Source organism: Oncorhynchus nerka, linkage group LG12, assembly GCF_034236695.1.
Source record: "Oncorhynchus nerka isolate Pitt River linkage group LG12, Oner_Uvic_2.0, whole genome shotgun sequence".
Lineage (NCBI taxonomy): Eukaryota > Metazoa > Chordata > Actinopteri > Salmoniformes > Salmonidae > Oncorhynchus > Oncorhynchus nerka.
In genome coordinates this window covers 16,945,387-16,968,216 of record NC_088407.1, presented here as the reverse complement: position 1 = coordinate 16,968,216, position 22,830 = coordinate 16,945,387, and the positions used below count along the sequence as shown (strand labels likewise).

The 22,830-nt window shown below is 41.9% G+C and overlaps 1 protein-coding gene across 4 annotated transcripts; it reads right to left on the bottom strand.

The window, feature by feature from the left end:
• Positions 1-9,940: 9,940 nt before the first annotated feature.
• Positions 9,941-22,334, bottom strand: LOC115122955 (chromatin complexes subunit BAP18-like). 4 transcript variants are annotated; one of them, XM_029652232.2, is made up of 6 exons: positions 21,979-22,332; positions 21,201-21,295; positions 18,772-18,873; positions 16,330-16,553; positions 15,965-16,063; positions 9,941-11,137 (listed from the first exon to the last, which is right to left on the bottom strand). In XM_029652232.2, the coding sequence occupies exons 1-6, from the start codon at positions 21,997-21,999 to the stop codon at positions 11,073-11,075; spliced, it is 606 nt and encodes a 201-aa protein (XP_029508092.1). In that variant the 5' UTR covers positions 22,000-22,332; the 3' UTR covers positions 9,941-11,072. The 4 variants fall into 4 exon arrangements, with proteins under 4 accessions (XP_029508092.1, XP_029508093.1, XP_029508094.1 ...); XM_029652233.2 differs by having other exon boundaries at positions 15,965-16,060; positions 21,979-22,330; XM_029652234.2 differs by lacking the exon at positions 18,772-18,873 and having other exon boundaries at positions 21,979-22,334.
• Between the last annotated feature and the right edge of the window lie 496 nt (positions 22,335-22,830).

Here is a 22,830-nt window from a genome sequence, read left to right as displayed (position 1 = left end):
TGCAAATAAATTCATAAAAAATCCTACAATGTGATTTTCTGGATTTTTTTTTTCTTCTCATTTTGTCTGTCATAGTTGAAGTGTACCTATGATGACAATTACAGGCCTCTCTCATCTTTTTAAGTGGGAGAACTTGGACAATTGGTGGCTGACTAAATACTTTTTTGCCACACTGTATGTGTGTTTTTTTCATAATACTTTATTTTAGCAGGAAAGATATTACAGTTCATATATACTTGACTTAACATGGAATGGGGTTGTACATTCTAGAATATATATATATATTTTTTACAGTTCATACATATCAGACACCATCAATGCTGGGTAGTGAGCAGCCAAAGACCCAAGTCACATATTTATAACAAGAAATACATAGAGATCCATTTAAAAACAATGATCTAATTATCCACGTTCTACAATCTAGAGACCATAGTGATGTCACAAGCACTTGTCAGGAACTATGGATAATGGGACCTACTCTACTCTGTCCCTCCGTTTGCGCAAATGAAAGTGAGGTGAGACTGGTGGACCGTAAAGACCTAGCTTAGGTTGTTGTTGCTTTTAGTTCTGAGCTCTGGGTAAATGATAATTTTGGTTGTGTAAGTACATATACTAATCTGCTGTTTGAATGGAAAACTACACTTTCATATGTTGTTAACTGACTATCCCCTTGATCCCCAATGGTCACAATCCCTAAGTAAGTCAGCGTAAGTCAGAAAATAGATGTTGTGGTAGCAGCTGCAGAGAAGTACGAGATTTGACTTCAGAAAAGTTACAGGGTGTGTTGAGTGGTAGTGTCCCAGTCTTCTCAGGTCGTTGGCCTGGGGTAGGATCAGATCGGGTTAAAGTAGTAGTATAAGGTAATGGGTTTGAATTAGTATAGGGGGTTTGAATTAGTATTATGTGAATCAAAATGGGGAAGAGGAACTGGGAAAAATAAAACAATTATAAAATAAAAATATACATTTATTTTGTTTTATTTTTCCCGGTTCCCCTTCCCCATGTTGTATCACAAAGTGTAATGGTTAGTTGGGGGCAGTAATGCAACATATTGTATGCCAATCGCTGTTTAACCTCACCAAAGAAGAAATAAGGACCCTGCTCTACAGCTCAAGGCCTATCTTCTGGCCCGATTGAGGAGTGAAATTCATAGGCATACGTTGCTGAACAAATGCATTGATGAACTCATGCTAGAGGGGGCGACAAATCCTCCCATTTCACCCTTTCCCGGTTTGGAAATTCAAAACAAAACCGATTATGTCATTTCCCGTGCTGCATTACGACTAGAACAAGCTTTGACGGTTATTACAATTGAACAAAAAAAATTAAATTAAATCATAGGAGCAATTTTAAGCAAAAGTGAATAACAATATGTATTAGGCCGACGATTACACACCTCATTCATTTTGTAAAAAAATATAATTTGACCGTTCACATTTATATACATTTTTTCCCCCTTTTTCTTGGTGTCACCAGTGTGTGTGTAGAGCTGCCGATGCACTGCATTGGCGCCATTTTCAAACTTCTTCTGCAAGAGAATGAATGTCTGGGTAGAAAAACATATTTAACGAATTCATTTATATTTTTTGAATTGCATTTTAGAAGGGTTATGTTTTTTTGTTGTTGCAAGAATGATCGTTTCTTCATCGGACGAGGATGTATTTTCTCAAGGTACGCATTTTAGCAGGCTAGATAGCTGCACTGTTAGTAATAGTTTAGTAACTAACTCAAAATAAACAAAAGCTAACTGTAGTTTATGTTCGTTAGCCATGAAATTTCAACAACAACAATAATTGTAACCTAGTATTTCAATCTAAATCTACTGTAGCTAGGAAGGGTGACTAGCAATTCGGCTATTACTATGTTAGTATGACTTTGGTGGGACAGCCACGTTTAGTTGATGTTGAAATCTTTAGTTTTGACACCGAAACTAGATTTAGGCGAATTGCAAACGAATATATATATATATATATTTTACATTGTCAGAGGAAGCAAGCCAGTCGATGTAGTTGCTAAAATAAGTTTATTAAAAGTTACGGATAATGATTTTATTTCCAGAACAGATTTTTACTACCTCGCTGTCACACCCACGTTTTAGAGTACCAAAGGTTTGGTTCACGGACCCCTCCCCAAAATCCGCTCATGACACCCCTCTCGAGAATCTACTCCACCCCCCCCCCCCCCCCCCCGTATGTTCAAATGAAATATGTGCTGAACTAGAACATAATCAAAAGAAACTGCATTCAATTACAAAATGTTACAAAGGGTTGAGTACATCGTTCAACTGAATTAAATGTGTAGTATAATCGATCAAATGTGGGGTGGAAGGGCAAGTGGAAAACGAATCGCAAAGACATGATCTGAATCAGCATTTTTTTCTTCTCGACCCAACCCCGTACTGTGCCATATAAACACTAAACATAATATATGGATATAGCTATCATAAAATGTTACCTAACGTTTTTACAAGGTTGCATTGGCCGACTGGCTAACAGATCAGTGCTCCCGTAGTTTGAATTAGCTTGCAACATTGTTACTTTCTTTGACGTGCAAATGATACTAAGTAGCCATCTAGTTCCCTGTAAAGTGTGCTGACGATAGTTGCCTGTCTGTCTCTTTGGCCGTAGCTATGTTGTCACCTGTTTACCTTTAGCTAAGATTTCCCTCTGATAAATGATACCGTTCAAGCATCAAGTTTTAGATTTAAACCGTAAATGTTTTAGTCGGTGCATCATTTCACATTCTCACGATGTGAATTTGTTGGTTGATAGAGATACATTTAGTTGCATTTGTTTCATGAAATATTTAGAATAATGCACAGGATAGATTGAATAGGGATTATTGAATTGATCCTAGTTAGAAACAGAGACCTCCATATCGAATCTTCTAGGTGCGTGTGTTTGTAACTGCGTCACGGGCGATGCCACGTACTGTACTTGTACAATACAAATATATTGTTTCCTTTGGTCCTTTTCATAACTTCAAATAGTCCCATTCATTCAACTGCATTCTAGAATAGATTCATATTTCGTGGAGCAAATCATTAATCTACTTTGCATGTATTTTCTGGTCAAGGAAAACGTATGCATGTCTATGAATCCAAAATAATATAGTGTACAGTTGCCTTGGTTTTGAAAAGGCATTACAGTACTAAACAATATGTCACGGATTTTACTGAATACCACACCCTAACCTTTTCATCTAAACTGTGTATATATATATATATATATATATATATATATATATATATATAAAGTATGATATAGTGTCTGGTCACTATTAGTTTGAGGTTCAGATGTCTGTATACTATTGCTAAAACGTCCACTAGTATCTTCTATTCTAGTGCATTGTGTGTGTGTGTGTGTGTATGTGTGCCATTTTAGCACAAGCCCTACAAAAATAGACAAGAAATATACAATCTGACTCAGCTCAGACTTTTGACTTCTACAGAACCACAATATATTCAGGCTATCATATGGCACTGCTATGAAACAGGTGTTCTTTCAAATCGAGGTTGATTAAATGCATACAACATTCCTTATATGGAGTGAAATATATCTCTTATTTTAACATGGCCTAATTTTGAGTAAGGGATGTCAGGCAGTAAGACACAGAGCATTGCTGTATCATGGGCCATATTTGTATGGCTAAGTTCTTCCCAGGTGACTGACTGGCTAGTTGGAGAGTCTTTTTCTGAAGCTTCTGCGTCACGGTGCATTTTGTGAGGTTTGTGTGTATATTATCTGAAGCTATTTTCACAACGGAGTTGATTTGGGTTGTGTGCTTGGCTTGCTGAGGGTAAGATTTTAGACTCTATATTTCATTGATAGTTCTGAGGTTGGATATATTGACTGTCTTCTTAGCTCACACCACATGGCATATACCGGTAGGCTAATAATGATTGTCTGTGACTGGATTCATTTGTGCTTGCCAGTTGAATGCTGTGGCATAAAAACAAATCTAGAATGTAATGATTAAGCTTTTGTACTGGTCCCGGTTACCAACAGCTACCAGAATAACCAGACAGTGCCTATTCAGAAGTATTTGGATTCTGCCAAGTCAACTATGATATGTTTTACTTTGGAGTCAGAATCTCAGAATTGTGTGTGAAGTTTCAACATTCTATTTATTATTGTGGCATTCTAGGCCTTTGTCTTTTTATTTTCGTATTGTGTGTGCGCGCGTGTTTGTACGTGCACTCGTGTGTGTGTGTGCATTTGAGGCCCTCTGTCCTCGGTAAAACTATCTGTAGATCCAGTACTAGATTTTCTCCACGTTGTGTGCTTGCTCTCTTCCTTCCACTCCTCACTGAACCTAGTCAAATTATTTCAATGCTGCTTTTCTGTTCTATCGACAATGCCGGACACCTCAAAGGTCGGTGAGACTCAGATTGCAATTTTAAATATTTGTTGTATTTTTCTCCTCTTCTTTTCACTCACTCGCTCGTCCTTTTCTTTTCTGTCAAATGCGAAATGGGACTTGGGCCAATCTTGGAAAGTAGTCGTATCTCAATTGTTTTTATTGTTCAGCTCGGGGACGTTCATTTGTGGTTTGTGGCTTATTACTTTTTAATGACTTTTTGCTGAGAAACTCAACATTGTCGCTGTGGCAAAAAAACACACAAACGCGCAACAACACTTTCCTTAATTTTTATTTCCCTCTCTCTCTGTGCTTTTCCGCAGTCTAGCCTGTTCCCTCTTGTCCCCCCTCCCTTCTCTCTCCCTCCCTCTCTCTTTCTCCCTTCGTTGGCAGAGTGAAAGCCTTGGCAAGACGTCAAGAAACCGAAGCGAGTGGCGTCTGCAGCTTGCACTAGTGCAGCCCAGACTAGACAAAAACTTACCCTCGCTAATTAATTTTTTCCAGCCGGACTCTTCACTCCACGACCCCCAAATTTCACACCGGTCTCCCCCCGTACCTCGTCAACCCCCAGATTTTTTTTCTGATTTTTTGGCGGCTCCGAAAATGACAATTTTTATTGTAGAAAGTGATGCCGAGGGAAAAAGAGTAACAGCTCCCCTTGCCTTTTTATGCCTACTAAGTTCCCAAGCCTCCTCACTAGCTTCAGCGTAGAGCCGAGAGGGACTGCACAGCACAGGAGCCTGCCCTGGGGCCCGGTGGGGGTGAAGAGGGGGGCGGGAGGGTAAGTGGGACTATGGTTTGGGTGTAGTACGGGGGCATTTCATTTTTTTAATTGAACTTTTATTTATCCAAGAAGTCCCGTTTGAGGTCAGAAGACCTCGTTTTTTACAGGGGAGATGTATGGAGGGGGGGGGGGGGGGGGGGGTGTAAAAGAACCAAAGGTTTTGGGGGAAAATTCTAGGACTTGGTTCAGGAAGTGTCCCCAATTAGAAAGGGAAGCCCCCCAATTATAAGGCTTATTTTACCTTTTTTTTAATCTTTATATATTATTATTATTTTAGGTTGGGTTATTCCCCAAGTGATACACATTTCCTTTAAGAATCTAAATGTTATTTTTTTTCTGTTTAGGGTCAGTGTTATTAGTGAAGTTTTAGTTGAAGCTACTTGTGTGTGTGTGTGTGTGTGTGTGTGTGTGTGTGTGTGTGTGTGTGTGTGTGTGTGTGTGTGTGTGTGTGTGTGTGTGTGTGTGTGTGTGTGTGTGTGTGTGTGTGTGTGTGTGTGTGTGTGTGTGTGTGTGTGTGTGTGTGTGTGTGTGTGTGTAGAGAGAACAATTGGCCTTTAGGACATTTTGAAGAGGTGCATTAATATAAGGAGAAATAGTCTGCTAACACACAAGGTGTGAACTGGATTGAATTTGAAGGTGGTGTTCAGATTGTTATTGGCTCCCTACCATTCCCCCGAGGTAAGTGAATCCCTTTTTCTCCTTCTCTTCTTTCCCTCTCTCTGTTTCAGGTATTTTAAAATGGTCTCTGGTTTGAATGTATAGGCCAGAGAGGGAGAGACTGAATAATGTGTTCTTTCTACTACCCTGTACATCTCTCTCTCCCCTGCCCTCCCTCTCTCTCTTTCTTTCCTTCTACCCTGCTCGTTCTCGTTTGTTCTCTGTCAGTCCTCCTCTCTCTCCCCTGTTCTTTATGTCCTTACTCTTTTTGAATGAGCCCATCTGGCCATAGGGAGAGACAGAAACGGATGCTTGATGACTGCATTCTGATCACTGGCTTGTTTAAATGTCGTCTAATAAGCCTCTACTTTTTCTGATTTCAATAATACTATGAATGTAGTCGTGTGGCACTAGTAGTTTATACCCTTTTGCTCTTTACATGGTTTTCAATGTCTAATTGCATGAAAGTTGTGAATTAGGTTGCAATTAATTAATACTGTGTTGGTTTTAGTCTCTGGCCCTACTAGGACAAATGCTTGCTATTTGACCTTGAAGTAGTTTTCTCTCTTCCACATTGTAGGGTTAAAAATATGATTTTCTTTTCAAGTCTAATAGTATGGCTAATTAGTGTTTAATTTGGTTAAAATTAATTAATATCAATAGTATCTCTGTGAAAAGTTTCATTTCGGTATACTTTATGCCTTGGAAATCCAACTTTTCTAAGTGTAAAGTTTAAGCACACCACAGGGTGTGTGCAATGTGTTTTTCTACCTCCCCCTTCCTAAAAAACATATTTTTCTTACTTAATACAACGACTATCACTACAATTACAATTTTAAAAAATCCAGCACTACTTGGGTAATACTTTTTGTAGCTTTTCGAGATTTTTTCCTTATTTCAGTAATTAGCTTCATTGGCTAATTACTGTTCCTAGGTTGTCTCTCTGACTTTTTTTCAACAGATCACAAAACGGATTCCAGATATGTGTCTAGATAAAACAACAAAACAAATGTATGAATTGGTTGTCTCTTATCTGTATTCTTAAACTGGAATCGTGTTAGCTTAGCCATATCTGAGGGACACATCAGTTCTGTTTAAACTGCCAAGTGACCCTTCCGTGTCTTGATAACACCATACTGTAGTGCATGTTTGACTTGTCTCAAATGTATATTCAATTGTGTGTTTGATTAGCCTGATTCGAGGGCCACATCAGTTCTATTTCAACTCCTAAAGCCAAGAACTATCCCCTTGTAGCCACACAGTCAGAGAGGCCTGCCGTGCATCCTCTGCCCTCTGACTTTCACCCCCCCTCCCCTCCCTCTCTCTGAGGTGTGTGTCTTGTGGTTGCTACGTTAGTTGGAGCTCAGGTGCATCGCTGCTAGTCAATTTCATTGTCAAGCTCGCACCTGTGGGGACAGTTTCTCTCTTCGCCCTCGGCCTCCCTACTTTTCACTTCTCTTCTCCCTTCTTTTCCTCTCCCCCTCCTTTCCGTCCACACACACACACATTTACTCACACACATGCACAGTCTAGTCATATTTGAAGATGATCTGGTCTTGAAGACAGTGAGGTCCAACGAGGCCCTACCACGTTCCATTGGTCTTTGCTGCACAGGGTGTTCCAGGAACATTTTCAATCCGGTTTCTATGTGGTGTCTGTAATTTCTATGATCAGGCCCTTTTTCTGTTCTCTCAAATATATATATAATTTTTTTTAAATAGACATGTTCAAATTCCTATTCCTGTTTGTACTATTGGGATAGATGGTGGGGAGCTTGTCTTGATGAGAATCACTGTCTCTTCAGGTGCTCTCTTATTTAGAATAGGCACTGCTTGGCACACGTTTTAGCTATGATTCTACTTATCGAGTTAAATGTGTTAATTTCAACACATTATTTTTGTGAATCTGTTTGGCAGTCTGCAGTACATAATGTTACTGTTTCGGTGAGGAGGTGGTGGGGGAAAGGGGGGGGGGGTAAATATGTTGGACTATGTTCTAGGCAAAGGTAGGGTTAACGTGATCTTGTTTGTTGTTGCAACCAATAATCATTATGAAATCATCAGAATTATGTGGTCCTGTTGGCTTGTGTTTGTATTTGTATTTTTCTGTCGCTTGTAGCAGTCTTTTCAGTACACAATCTCTGTCAAACCTAGAGAAAAGGGTAAAACAGGCAAAAATGGTAAGGATGAAATATTATACAAATAGTGTTGTTTTTTAAAAGTATATTTTTACGGACTAGGTTTCTTTACATTCTGATAAAATGTGAATAGATGAATGTGAGCACCTTTGGTGTAGTTAGTGAACTGTTCAGAAAGTGTCTTCTCTACTTCTCGTTAGTCATCTTCATCCACCATTTTGTCCACTTTCCCACCGTCCATTTTGTGGTCTCAAATAATTGAAGTTATGTAAATACATTTGTATTATAATTTAAATTCCTATCAAGTACATTGAATTTACTCTGTATTGCATTTGCCAAGAAAATCATAAAATCACTCTCTTTGCTCTTTATTTTTTTTATTGAGGAAAGCACAACTCCTGTTTCTTTGATATAACTCTAGAAGCAATTTGCCACAAGTATAAAAATGACATGTCTTTAAACTATGTTACAGGCCTATATGTAATATCTTGGTTCTGTTCTGTGTAATTTAAAGAAAGTTCTAGAATAAGCTTGTACTGAACTGAGTGGGAAAATCTTGTCAATGTTATGTAATTTATCAGTTGTTTTTGTTTTGTTTTTATCTCCACAGCTCCATACCATGGAGAATCCCCTCTCTCTCTCTCTCTGTCTCGCTCTCTGTCTCTCTCCTGGGTACCCTCTAGCAGCACATCATGTTTTGCAGGCATATAAAAGCAACTCCAAATCATGATGTGCTGTCACTGGGAGCCCTTGGAATCACGCCCATTCAAAAGAAGAGTTCTGCAATTCACATTCTGACAGATCAATGTTGCATTCCTAAGCAGGACCCCCTTATCTGCACTGTCAGTTGATGTCAGTGGTGTTTGTATAATCTGTAACGTTGTCAGCATGACAGTTTTACTGTTATCTCAATGTCATGTGTTTTGCCCCTTTTTACATTGGCATTCAGTTTGTTGCTATCTTTTCAGCATGACATGGTTGTTCCTCTCATTGGAAAAAAATACTTTTACGTATCTAAACACAACTTTGTGATTGTCAGTGTGACCTTTTATAATCCGATATTACTCAAAGGAAAGACAATGTTCCAGTTATTTCTACTCTAGGAATTAATCAAGTCACACTCCATTGTTACATTTATCTAATTATAAAGACCATGATTCAGTGTTGATCCCTCCCAGTCTGACACTCCTAATGACAGAGGGGCCTGGTAGTCCTGCTGGTTGGCCTGGCTACTGGTCTCTCCTCAATTTGTCTGGAGACTGAGGCCTGTCGACCTGCCTGGTGGCGTCTTGCTACAAACTAAGGCCAGGTGGTCGGATGGTCTCTACTCTCTTCCTCTCCAGTCTGACACAGTCGACTTGGCTGGTCTCTTCGGTCTTTAGTGTCTCTGGCTCCAAAGAGAGGTCTATCCGTCTCTGTTGGCCTGGCTCTTGGGCTCTCGCTTGGTCTGCCTGCTGGTCTCTCTTCCTCTCTCCAGTGTGTCTGGCGTTAGCAGCACATTACTGGTAGCTAGCTGCCGTCTCCAGTGTGTCTGGCGTTAGCAGCACATTACTGGTAGCTAGCTGCCGTCTCCAGTGTGTCTGGCGTTAGCAGCACATCATTACTGGTAGCTAGCCTGTCTCTGGGCTGCCAGTATGGCTTGTGCTGCTGACGCCAGACGCACACTGGTCTACAATACATCTTTATCCAGCCATCAGCCTGGAATGGCATCAATTGCTGTGTTCATATTCTGTACTGTACCACTTCTTTTACTCAGTAGTGAATTTTTATCAGCAGACGCTGCGTTAGTGGCATCATAGTGGACTATTTTATGTTGTGGCTATCTCTCATTTTTGAGGGTTGGTGTTTAATTTGATTCATAGCTTTTGGGAAAAAAATGGGGGCTATTGTGTGGTAGTGTAAATGGGGTTTCACAACCCTTTTACTGTGTCCACCAGTATCTTCAATTGTAAAGCATTTTATTTTAATAAAGACTCCTGATAAATTACTGCCAACTATATTAGTTGTATTAAATTCAACTTTTATTCACCATAATTCAGCAAGTCACACAAGTAATTTCATCATCACTGTCTTTAGAGAGAGGCCTCTATACGAAACAGGCAGGGACAAATGTTTTCGGGGGGGAAACTGAAGGATGAAGGTGGGTCATGTTTTGATCAATGTTCTTTGCCACAGTGTTTCATAGAATGAAAAATACTGTACACTAAACTCTGAATTTGTAACCAATTCCTATGCCTTGATACAATTCTGAGTTCATAGCGACATTATCTAGTAGGATTTTCAAACAGTTGTCTTTTTAGTGGTGGATTTCATGAATAACTCAATGATCCATTATAAACTGGTTTGAGCCCTGAATTCTGATTGGCTGAAAGCCATGGTATATCAGACCATATACCACAGGGGTGACTATGTATTTTTACTGCTCTAATTACATTGGTAACCAGTTTATAATAGCAGTAAGGCTCTTCTGGGGTTTGTGATATGGCCAGCTACGGGCTGTAGCCAGACACTCCGCATTGCATCATGCGTAAGAACAACCCTTATCCGTGGTGTATTGGCCATATACCAGGCCTTATTGCTTAAGTATACAACAGTTTACAATTGTCGCAGGGCTGCCTAGATAAAGGAATATTTTTGACGATAGGTACCAACATCATAATTCATGTATAGCCATAAACCAAGAGTGGCAATTGACACACTACAGGCCTTGGTCACTCGTATCGGCCTGGACCCTAGATTCACCGCACAGTGGCTTTTTGCATGGTACAAAAAAAACTAAGTATGAAAGAAAATAACACTATTTACATCCACCAACACATTCCTCATGCAAGAGAAATTTGTGTCTGAAATAATTATTTTGCCAGAGCAATAGCATCGTAGGCCCTGGCCAGAAGCAGTGCACTAAATAGGGATCCTTTTTAGACACAACCATAGAGATCTGCCAAAGCAAATCTTCTGAAGGATCTCAGCTGTTGTTCATAGAAGAGATGCCTGGGCTGCTCAAATGGCACCCTATTAAGTGCACTGCATTTGACCAGGGTACATGGGGATCTGGTCAAAACTAGTACACTATGTAGGAAATAGGGTGCCATTTGGAATGGAGCCAAGAGGTCGTCTGAAGGTCGAATGGTGAGGTCAACGAGAGAGCAGCGGCAGGTCACTTGAGTTCATGATGAGGCCGGAATCGAGGTTCAGGTTGTCTGGAGAGAAAAACAACGGGGAAGAAAATAGTGGAAGATCATAGAATTTACTTTTCCCCCAGAAACTCCGTTATACAGTATAGTTTCTGCAATATGTGAAAAGGAACATGTTAAATGAAAACTAAGGATCTCTATTTTTGGGGGAAATTACAGCATATATATATATACATTCAACCATTTTCCATCCCCAAAATTTGAATTAAGCCAAGGCTTTGTTTTATGGTCAAACAGATGGAAAAGGGGTCTTAAACATCTTCCAGAAAAATATCAAAACAATGTTGAAGTACAGACCCCTGCCAACATAACACTTTCATTTGAGAAAATGTTCTGCCTTCTATAAGTTTAAGAAACATTGCCTTGTGCTTTAACTCCGTTACCAAAAATATATATACAACATGTAAAGTGTTGGTCCCATGTGCTGCAATAAAAGATCCCAGAAATCTTACATACACAAAAAGCTTCTCTAAAAATGTTGTGCACAATTTCTTACATCCCTTTTAGTGAGCATTTCTCATTTTGCCAAGATAATCCATCCATCTGACAGGTGTGACATATCAAGAAGCTGATTAAACAGCATGGTCATTACACAGGTAATGGGGGGAAAAGGCCACTAAAATGTGCAGTTTTGTTACACAACCCAATGCCACAGATGTCTCAAGTTTTAAGGGAGCCTGCAATTAGCATGTTGACTGCAGGAATGTCCACCAGAGCTATTGCCAGAGAATGTAATGTTCATTTCTCTACCAATGCCGTTTTAGAGAATTTGGCAGTACGTCCAACCGGCCTCAACCGCAGACCATGTGTAACCATGCCAGCCCAGGACCTCCACATCCGGCTTCTGAGACAAGCCACCCCGACAGCTGATGAAACCAAGGAGTATTTATTTCTGAAATAAAGCACTTTTTTTGTGGGGGGAAAAAACTCATTCTGATTGGCCTATGCCCTCCCAGGCCCACCTGTGGCTGCACCCCTGCCCAGTCATGTGAAATCCATAGATTAGGGCCTAATGAATTCATTTCAATTGACTGATTCCCTTATATGAACTGTAACTCAGTAAAATGGTTGATTGTTGCACGTTTATATTTTAGTTCAGTATATCTAAGCCCATATATTTTTTATGAAAGTTCACATAAGTAACAAGAATGGGTAGACATCAAAAAGTGCTGATATTACATTTTGTTTATGAATTAAGTGATTAAAACTTTATTCCAATACCAAATCACTAACTAGCTACAGTGGGTAAATTATAGTCACAAACTACAGTTGGGTTCACAAGTTTGGACAGTACAGTATAGTTGAGTACACTACCAAATACATTATGATTGTTCAGATTTGGTCTGGACCAACCAAATTTGGTCTTGTTTGCTCATTAAAATAATAGCCAGTGTGTAGAATAATCCCAAGTTATGCAAAGGAGGATATTGCATATTTATATACCTATTTAGGATACAACACCATGAAAACAATGACATTCATATCCATAATTATGCATTTCTGTCTAGTACAGATCAGTGAACCATGATGAAATTCTGTAACTGGGTGTAAACTTCACTTCATTTACTGTAGTTCAATAACGAAAAGATTATTTTTCAAAGTCAATGTGTCATCGCTGACGCCCCATTATTTTGTTGAATCTTAATTCAGAGCAGATATTTAACTGAGTTTTTGGAAAACGTGGTGGCATAATGAGGGAGATTTTCTGTTACCAAACATTGCATCTGCGCAGTTCTTTCAGTAAATGTGTGTTTGTAAAATGCTCAACCATTGCTTGTAGAGTTGTAATGGTTTGTTAAACTTTGAAAATCAATGTTTTTTTCTTTGGCATACATTTTAAGTGAAAATTCAGGAGTCTCCGCACAATTCCTTTACCGTAGAATTGCCCTACAGTTTTCAGATACACAATTTTTAACCTTTATTCAACTAGGCAAGTCAGTTAAGAACAAATTCTTATTTACAATGGCGGCCTACCCCGGCCAAATAGGTTGATCTTGATGAACAATAGCCTAATTCTTGGGTTCCCCTCAATCAGTCAATAGCAAAGGCTGTGCATTATCACGATCAGCAGTAGTGAATAGTAGTAACTAGGGATGCACAATATATTGGTGAGCATATTGGAATCGGACGATATTAACTAAAAATGCCAACATCGGCATCGACCTGATCTCTGTCTAGTTTAACGCCGATGTCAAAGCTGATGTGTATACCTACATAACATAAGTAGATGATGTAATGACGCCACACAAAATACAGCTCTACACAGAACAAAAAGCAGAAAAATACTAAGCGCACACTTACAACAACTAGACAAGTTGAAGTCCAGCAGTCATTTGAAAGAGTAAGAACATTTCAGCGAGACAACTCAAAGGTGAAATCCATTAACACCAAGATAACGGAATTCATTGCCTTTGACAATCCACTGTTCGCTGTCGTGGATGTTGGCTTTCGCCGTCTGGTCGAGCACCGGTACACACTACCAAGTGCGCTATTTTCAGATGTTGCCTTACCGAAGTTACACAGTATTGTTGAAACACATCCATGAGCTACTTGCTATGGGTGTCACGACTGATATTTGGACCAGCGATGTCAGCCCCATAAGCATGCTGAGTCTGCACAGCGGGTCGGCATCCCCCCCCCACCCTTATTTAACCAGATAGGCTAGTTGAGAACAAGTTCTCATTTGCAACTGCGACCTGGCCAAGATAAAGCGTAGCAATACGACACATACAACAACACAGAGTTACTCATGGAATAAACAAAACATACAGAAGAACAAAAGAAAACAAAAATACAGTGAGTGCAAATTAGTTAAGTTAAGGAAATAAATAGGCCATGGTGGCGAAGTAATTACAATATAGCGTATTGCATGCTCAAGAATGTGCTGCTTCTTCTCAAAACCGCTGCTGCCATTTCAAATGGTATTTGAGAACATGTTTGAAACATGAACACACTAGCGAGCTTCATTCAAACAACTGACTGGAGAAATAAGCTCATCAACTGCGTCTGCAGCAGACATGATACCCTCTGTCATGGCATTGAAACACTCAACAAACTGCCCACACAGACCGTGGGGTTAAAACTTACAGGTGTACTGGAGGCTGTGAACAAGTGATTCCGTGGCCTTCTCTCTGAGCCTCTTTACTGTGTCACCACCATGCTCCATGCTAGGTACAAGGACCGCTACTTCTTTAACAGGCATTCTCTCTGAGCCTCTTTACTGTGTCACCACCAGGCTAGATGCTAGGTACAAGGACCGCTACTTCTTTAACAAGCATTCTCTCTGAGCCTCTTTACTGTGTCACCACCATGCTCCATGCTAGGTACAAGGACCGCTACTTCTTTAACAGGCATTCTCTCTGAGCCTCTTTACTGTGTCACCACCATGCTAGGTACAAGGACCGCTACTTCTTTAACAGGCATTCTCTCTGAGCCTCTTTACTGTGTCACCACCATGCTCCATGCTAGGTACAAGGACCGCTACTTCTTTAACAGGCATTCTCTCTGAGCCTCTTTACTGTGTCACCACCATGCTCCATGCTAGGTACAAGGACCGCTACTTCTTTAACAGGCATTCTCTCTGAGCCTCTTTACTGTCACCACCATGCTCCATGCTAGGTACAAGGGCCGCTACTTCTTTAACAGGCATTCTCTCTGAGCCTCTTTACTGTGTCACCACCATGCTCCATGCTAGGTACAAGGACCGCTACTTCTTTAACAGGCATTCTCTCTGAGCCTCTTTACTGTGTCACCACCATGCTCCATGCTAGGTACAAGGACCGCTACTTCTTTAACAGGCATTCTCTCTGAGCCTCTTTACTGTGTCACCACCATGCTCCATGCTAGGTACAAGGACCGCTACTTCTTTAACAGGCATTCTCTCTGAGCCTCTTTACTGTGTCACCACCACGCTCCATGCTAGGTACAAGGACCGCTACTTCTTTAACAGGCATTCTCTCTGAGCCTCTTTACTGTGTCACCACCACGCTCCATGCTAGGTACAAGGACCGCTACTTCTTTAACAGGCATTCTCTCTGAGCCTCTTTACTGTGTCACCACCATGCTCCATGCTAGGTACAAGGACCGCTACTTCTTTAACAGGCATTCTCTCTGAGCCTCTTTACTGTGTCACCACCATGCTCCATGCTAGGTACAAGGACCACTACTTCGATGCAGACAAGAAACAGGGTTTACATGAAATGTTACATACACAGCTGGACAAGATGGAAATGGACACAGTGACAGTGGGCACTGAGGAAGAGGCCACGGACAGACAGCTGAAACTGCACTGCTTGACATGTATGATGAAATCCTGGTTGAGAATTAAACGACTGAACAAATAAACAACGAAACAGCACAACAAGTAAGTGAAAGAAATAGGTTTTGATTATGTTTTACTGGCAATGCGGACATACATAAATGCCAACAAAATAACTTTTTGGTCAGTGTGGTGTGTGTGTGTAACCTTTATTTAACTAGGCAAGTCAGTTAAGAACAAATTCCTATTTACAATGACGGCCTACCCCGGCCAAACCCAGATGACGCTGGGCCAATTGTGCGCCGCCCTATGGGACTCCCAATCACGGCCGGATGAGATACAGCCTGGATTCGAACCAGGGACTGTAGTTACGCCTCTTGCACTGAGATGCAGGGCCTTAGACCGCTGCGTCCGTGTGTGTGTGTTAACTATTTAACTGTACTAGAATGCTTCAAAGGCCGCTAACAGTTTTAATATCGATATCAGGGTTTTTTGGCAAGGAAATTATCGGATATCGGTCAAAATTAACATATAGGTGCATCCCTACTAGTAAAGAAGGCCGTTGTGTCTCTCACCCTGATCGAAGTTTAGTTTCTTGGAGTTGGATCCCTCTCCCAGTCCCTCCAAGTCAGAGTTCACATCAGAGTCATTCAGAGCACTCAGGGTCACGTCTGCTGGAACACGTTATAACACACAGGCAGGAAGAGAGGACGGGATGGTTAGCTAAATGTAAAAACCTCAGAAATATGATATGGACATTTTGTTGAAAAACAATACATCAGTATGACACTTTGATAAAATGCCAATAAATGGATGTTCCCACACTTCATGTCTTCATTAAGTGCCCTAAGTAGATTTCAGTGTGGAGTGTGAATAAAAAGCATTGCCAAGATGAATATAACTACAAAGCTGAATGATTCCTTCATCCATCTCCACTCACCTGAGGTCTTCTGTTTCTTCATAGCGGGAGGAGCCACGGTCACGTTGCCCTGGAGACCTGCCGGCAAGATGACCTGAGCAGTTGGCACAGCGATGACAGTTGGAGTAGCCGTGGTGGCCATGGTGACAGCGGTCTTCTTCACGGTCTTCTTTGGGGAGTCGGTGGAGATGGGCATCCCACTCTCGTCATATAGCTTCCTCTTGACTGTGGTTTTAATCTGAGCCCTGATGAGGAGAAACAAGGTGGGAGGTTAGCGGTGGTGGTGGGGATTCAACCAGTAACCTGTCATCAAACACTTAAGAAAAAAGGAAACCATCATAATTTGACACAGATCTTTAGCACTAGTAGACAGACAGTACAACGGATGATCTTCTAGTGATGGTTTATCTCATCAGGGCCTGTGTCACTGATAGTCTATCTATCTTCTTAGCTTTGGAGCTAGCTACCTCTTAAAAGATCTGACTGGACACCACTTAGACGTGAAGTGTTCAATGAGAGAAAGAGATACAAGGTCAGTCAGCGAGACCGGGTGAAGGAGAAAGAGATACAAGGTCAGTCAGCGAGACCGGGTGAAGGAGAAAGAGATACAAGGTCAGTCAGCGAGACCCGGTGAAGGAGAAAGAGATACAAGGCAAGTCAGCGAGACCGGGTGAAGGAGAAAGAGATACAAGGTCAGTCAGCGAGACCCGGTGAAGGAGAAAGAGATACAAGGTCAGTCAGCGAGACCCGGTGAAGGAGAAAGAGATACAAGGTAAGTCAGCGAGACCGGGTGAAGGAGAAAGAGATACAAGGTCAGTCAGCGAGACCCGGTGAAGGAGAAAGAGATACAAGGTAAGTCAGCGAGACCGGGTGAAGGAGAAAGAGATACAAGGTCAGTCAGCGAGACCGGGTGAAGGAGAAAGAGATACAAGGTCAGTCAGCGAGACCGGGTGAAGGAGAAAGAGATACAAGGTAAGTCAGCGAGACCCGGTGAAGGAGAAAGAGATACAAGGTCAGTCAGCGAGACCGGGTGAAGGAGAAAGAGATACAAGGTCAGTCAGCGAGACCGGGTGAAGGAGAAAGAGATACAAGGTCAGTCAGCGAGACCGGGTGAAGGAGAAAGAGATACAAGGTCAGTCAGCGAGACCCGGTGAAGGAGAAAGAGATACAAGGTCAGTCAGCGAGACCGGGTGAAGGAGAAAGAGATACAAGGTAAGTCAGCGAGACCGGGTGAAGGAGAAAGAGATACAAGGTCAGTCAGCGAGACCGGGTGAAGGAGAAAGAGATACAAGGTCAGTCAGCGAGACCCGGTGAAGGAGAAAGAGATACAAGGTCAGTCAGCGAGACCGGGTGAAGGAGAAAGAGATACAAGGTCAGTCAGCGAGACCGGGTGAAGGAGAAAAGAGATACAAGGTCAGTCAGCGAGACCGGGTGAAGGAGAAAGAGATACAAGGTAAGTCAGCGAGACCCGGTGAAGGAGAAAGAGATACAAGGTCAGTCAGCGAGACCGGGTGAAGGAGAAAGAGATACAAGGTAAGTCAGCGAGACCGGGTGAAGGAGAAAGAGATACAAGGTCAGTCAGCGAGACCCGGTGAAGGAGAAAGAGATACAAGGTCAGTCAGCGAGACCGGGTGAAGGAGAAAGAGATACAAGGTCAGTCAGCGAGACCGGGTGAAGGAGAAAGAGATACAAGGTCAGTCAGCGAGACCGGGTGAAGGAGAAAGAGATACAAGGTAAGTCAGCGAGACCCGGTGAAGGAGAAAGAGATACAAGGTCAGTCAGCGAGACCGGGTGAAGGAGAAAGAGATACGAGGTAAGTCAGCGAGACCGGGTGAAGGAGAAAGAGATACAAGGTCAGTCAGCGAGACCCGGTGAAGGAGAAAGAGATACAAGGTCAGTCAGCGAGACCGGGTGAAGGAGAAAGAGATACAAGGTCAGTCAGCGAGACCGGGTGAAGGAGAAAGAGATACAAGGTCAGTCAGCGAGACCGGGTGAAGGAGAAAGAGATACAAGGTAAGTCAGCGAGACCCGGTGAAGGAGAAAGAGATACAAGGTCAGTCAGCGAGACCGGGTGAAGGAGAAAGAGATACGAGGTAAGTCAGCGAGACCGGGTGAAGGAGAAAGAGATACAAGGTCAGTCAGCGAGACCCGGTGAAGGAGAAAGAGATACAAGGTCAGTCAGCGAGACCGGGTGAAGGAGAAAGAGATACAAGGTCAGTCAGCGAGACCGGGTGAAGGAGAAAGAGAATAAATGACACGTAGAGAGACATGCTTCTTTATTAGATCTATTTTGTTGTATTATTTGTTATACTACTTTGATATTACTGCACTGTTGGCTAGAGCTTGCAAGTTAAGCATTTTACTATAGACAAATAGAACTTGAAACTTGATAAGAGGCCATTAGGAATGAGAAGACAGGGAGAGAAAGGGGAAAGACGAAGAAGAGGGAGAGTGTGTCCTTACACGGTACGCTCCTTGATGACAGAGCTGAGAGAGTTCAGGTCATCACCAAATCTCACCACGGCCGATCTCAGCTGCTCAATCTCAGTGTCCGTCCACTTAGCTCTGTAATGACACACAGGGCGTGTTTCAGATCCACTAAGCTACATTGCAGTTGGATTGCACAGATTGCAGAATCCCTGATCTACAAATCACCTTGCATCCTAAATAACTACCCATTATGATTATAGATCAGTCATTCTGCTCACCGAACACTGTTGCTTCCATTTCTCTCTTTGCCCCAACGTCTGAACACATCGACAACAGTCACCTACGAAGTATTGTTACCTAAGGGAAACAACTACTTCAAGGTCTCAGAGCAAGTGACATCACCACCGCTAACTAGCTAGCCATTTCACAGCGGGAACACCCAGTCACTAACTAGCCATTTCACAGTGGGAACACCCAGTCACTAACTAGCCATTTCACAGTGGTAATGCCCAGTCACTAACTAGCTAGCCATTTCACAGTGGCAATGCCCAGTCACTAACTAGCTAGCCATTTCACAGTGGTAATGCCCAGTCACTAACTAGCTAGCCATTTCACAGTGGGAACACCCAGTCACTAACTAGCCATTTCACAGTGGTAATGCCCAGTCACTAACTAGCTAGCCATTTCACAGTGGGAACACCCAGTCACTAGCTAGCCATTTCACAGTGGTAATGCCCAGTCACTAACTAGCCATTTCACAGCGGGAACACCCAGTCACTAACTAGCCATTTCACAGTGGTAATGCCCAGTCACTAACTAACTAGCCATTTCACAGTGGGAACACCCAGTCACTAACTAGCCATTTCACAGTGGTAATGCCCAGTCACTAACTAACTAGCCATTTCACAGTGGTAATGCCCAGTCACTAACTAGCCATTTCACAGCGGGAACACCCAGTCACTAACTAGCCATTTCACAGTGGTAATGCCCAGTCACTAACTAGCTAGCCACTTCACAGTGGTAATGCCCAGTCACTAACTAGCCATTTCACAGCGGGAACACCCAGTCACTAACTAGCCATTTCACAGCGGGAACACCCAGTCACTAACTAGCCATTTCACAGTGGCAATGCCCAGTCACTAACTAGCTAGCCATTTCACAGTGGCAATGCCCAGTCACTAACTAGCTAGCCATTTCACAGTGGTAATGCCCAGTCACTAACTAGCTAGCCATTTCACAGTGGTAATGCCCAGTCACTAACTAGCTAGCTATTTCACAGTGGTAATGCCCAGTCACTAACTAGCTAGCCATTTCACAGTGGCAATGCCCAGTCACTAACTAGCCATTTCACAGCGGGAACACCCAGTCACTAACTAGCTAGCCATTTCACAGTGGCAATGCCCAGTCACTAACTAGCCATTTCACAGCGGGAACACCCAGTCACTAACTAACTAGCCATTTCACAGCGGGAACACCCAGTCACTAACTAGCCATTTCACAGTGGCAATGCCCAGTCACTAACTAGCTAGCCATTTCACAGTGGCAATGCCCAGTCACTAACTAGCCATTTCACAGCGGGAACACCCAGTCACTAGCTAGCCATTTCACAGTGGTAACACCCAGTCGCTAACTAGCTAGCCATTTCACAGCGGGAACACCCAGTCGCTAACTAGCTAGCCATTTCACAGCGGGAACACCCAGTCGCTAACTAGCCATTTCACAGTGGTAACACCCAGTCGCTAACTAGCTAGCCATTTCACAGCGGGAACACCCAGTCGCTAACTAGCTAGCCATTTCACAGCGGTAACACTCAGTAGGTGATCAGCAATTAATGCTCTATTTCCTCATGGTCATTCAGAACCCCTCAGACTGAGAGGATCACCTCCACCGCCCAGTGACTAAGAGAGGGTGTCATGTGCTTCGTGGTAATGATGTAGCAGTGTTTCCTCTGTGTTTTTCTTGGCATGAATATTCCACAGAGCACAGCAAATGAATCTACTACCAGTGACACAAGCCCAAAAATAACCAAGTCGTGGTCAGTAGACAGGCTTATAATGTAGAATAGAGACATGGAATGCTACATAGGCCAATCGATACAGTTCTTTATCTACATGCAACTTGGTGTGTGTGTGTTAGGGTTGGGTGATATTTAGGGAGACCTCTTCTACGATATGCTATTCCAAATATCGCGATAGCTGATATAATAATTATGCGCCGCTAATGACTAAATGATTACGACTACAATTATAACATTATAGTTGCATTCTCAAAATATGATCTTCATATGGCGAACAAATATGACTTAATTCATTTTCAACATACTAACATATAAAACCACAGTTTTGAGTTAAAGTTCAAATAGAGTATAGTCTTGCACTTCACAATAGATTGTCAATGTCAAATATCAGGATATTCCGTTGAATCCTATATCGGCCCAACCCTACGGCGTGTGTTCCCCTCACCCTGCAGGGCTGGAGTCAGCCACGGGATGCAGCTGCATGGTCAGCTCACCCAGCTTAGTGAAAGCTGCTCCTGCTGCTGAGAAGATCTCTCCAACCTGTGACATGAACCCAGAAAACAACTCAAAAACACTAATACCTTTGAATTATCCTCTCCTATTTTATGTTGATGCAGTAGCTAAGGTTGGAGTACAGTATGTATCAGGGTTGGCGTCAATTCCATTTAAATTCCAATTCTCTTCAATGATTTTGGATGAGGAACATTTTGAATTGGAATTTGGTTTACTATCTGAATTGACTGGCATTGAACCCAACCCTGGTATGTGTGACCAACTGTATAACAACTGCAAGGCAATGCCTGATGGCATATTATAGCAATATAGGACTTGTTCATGTTTTACAGATTTGGTATTTTGTACTGTTCTAATGCAGAATTAAATGTTTAAGAGCAGATAATTGAGGGTTTTTGCACCATGTAGACAGCGCCACCATGTGGTGGCTTATATACACGCATAAAGGACAACTTTGCCAAAACTTTAATTCAGCCACGTCCTTGCCTGACTTATCATAAAACGAATTATGCATTTTCAAAAGAGTTTCCTTGGTATAGCAAAGACAGTAAAATACATGTTTCTCTTTGGAATAAATCTAGCTATTCTACACAGGTACAAATTGAAATTAACGACGTTAGCTTGCTATTTTGAACGTTAGCTAGATTTGATTTGCAGCATCTAGCTAAATAACAAATAACGTTAGATAACAAGGGCTAAAACCAACCTACCTTCGTTGAGGCTGAAGTCATTTTGCTTTTTGTAGTTGCTGTACTGACTCCGATTTTCCGAGAAAGAACACTATTTAGAGATGCTAGTTTAGTTTCAGGTTTAGCTAGCTTACTTGCACTGCAGGCTGGCAAAACAAAGGACAACTTCGTCCGCGACGTGTCCTACAATATTGATATTCGTGTCTGCAATATGCTAATGGTTTCAGTGACCCGTTACATTTTAGTAACACAGTCCATGTGTTTTGTGTGCAATAATCAGATATTTTTACGTACAATTAAATAAATAACACACACATACAAACGACATCAATAGACAAACGGAAGTCCTAACGTGCGCTGGTAAATTCCAAGCGACGATTGGTCCAAAATCCACGCGATGTGTTCACGATTGGTCCAAATTCATAACTATGTTTCAATTTTCTTTATCCCATTTTAAACATTGTAGCGAATAAAGGAAAATAAATATTGTAATGTCATGTTATCTTATAGCAGTGGCAACATAATAACATTACGTGAGGTTTCAAAAACGTTATAGCTACATTTCGACACAGTTATTAAGGGTGCGTTCGTAAATGCACTCTGGCAATCTACTCCGATTTCAGAACCCTCTCGTCCGAGTGTGCCAGGGGGAAGAATAATTGAGGAATTTGTGAACACGAAACAGCTGTTGAACATGCAATGTCGGCAACAAAAAAACGTTATTAAATTGTTGCCAGCAGCACAGTTACAGTCACTGACACTTTATATGTTCCACTGTTTAAAGATGCTAACTAACGTAGCTAGCTAGTGTAGTTTAATGTTTAGCTAGCTTGGTTGCAATGCAGGCTGTGTGCGCTCTGAACACTTCGAATT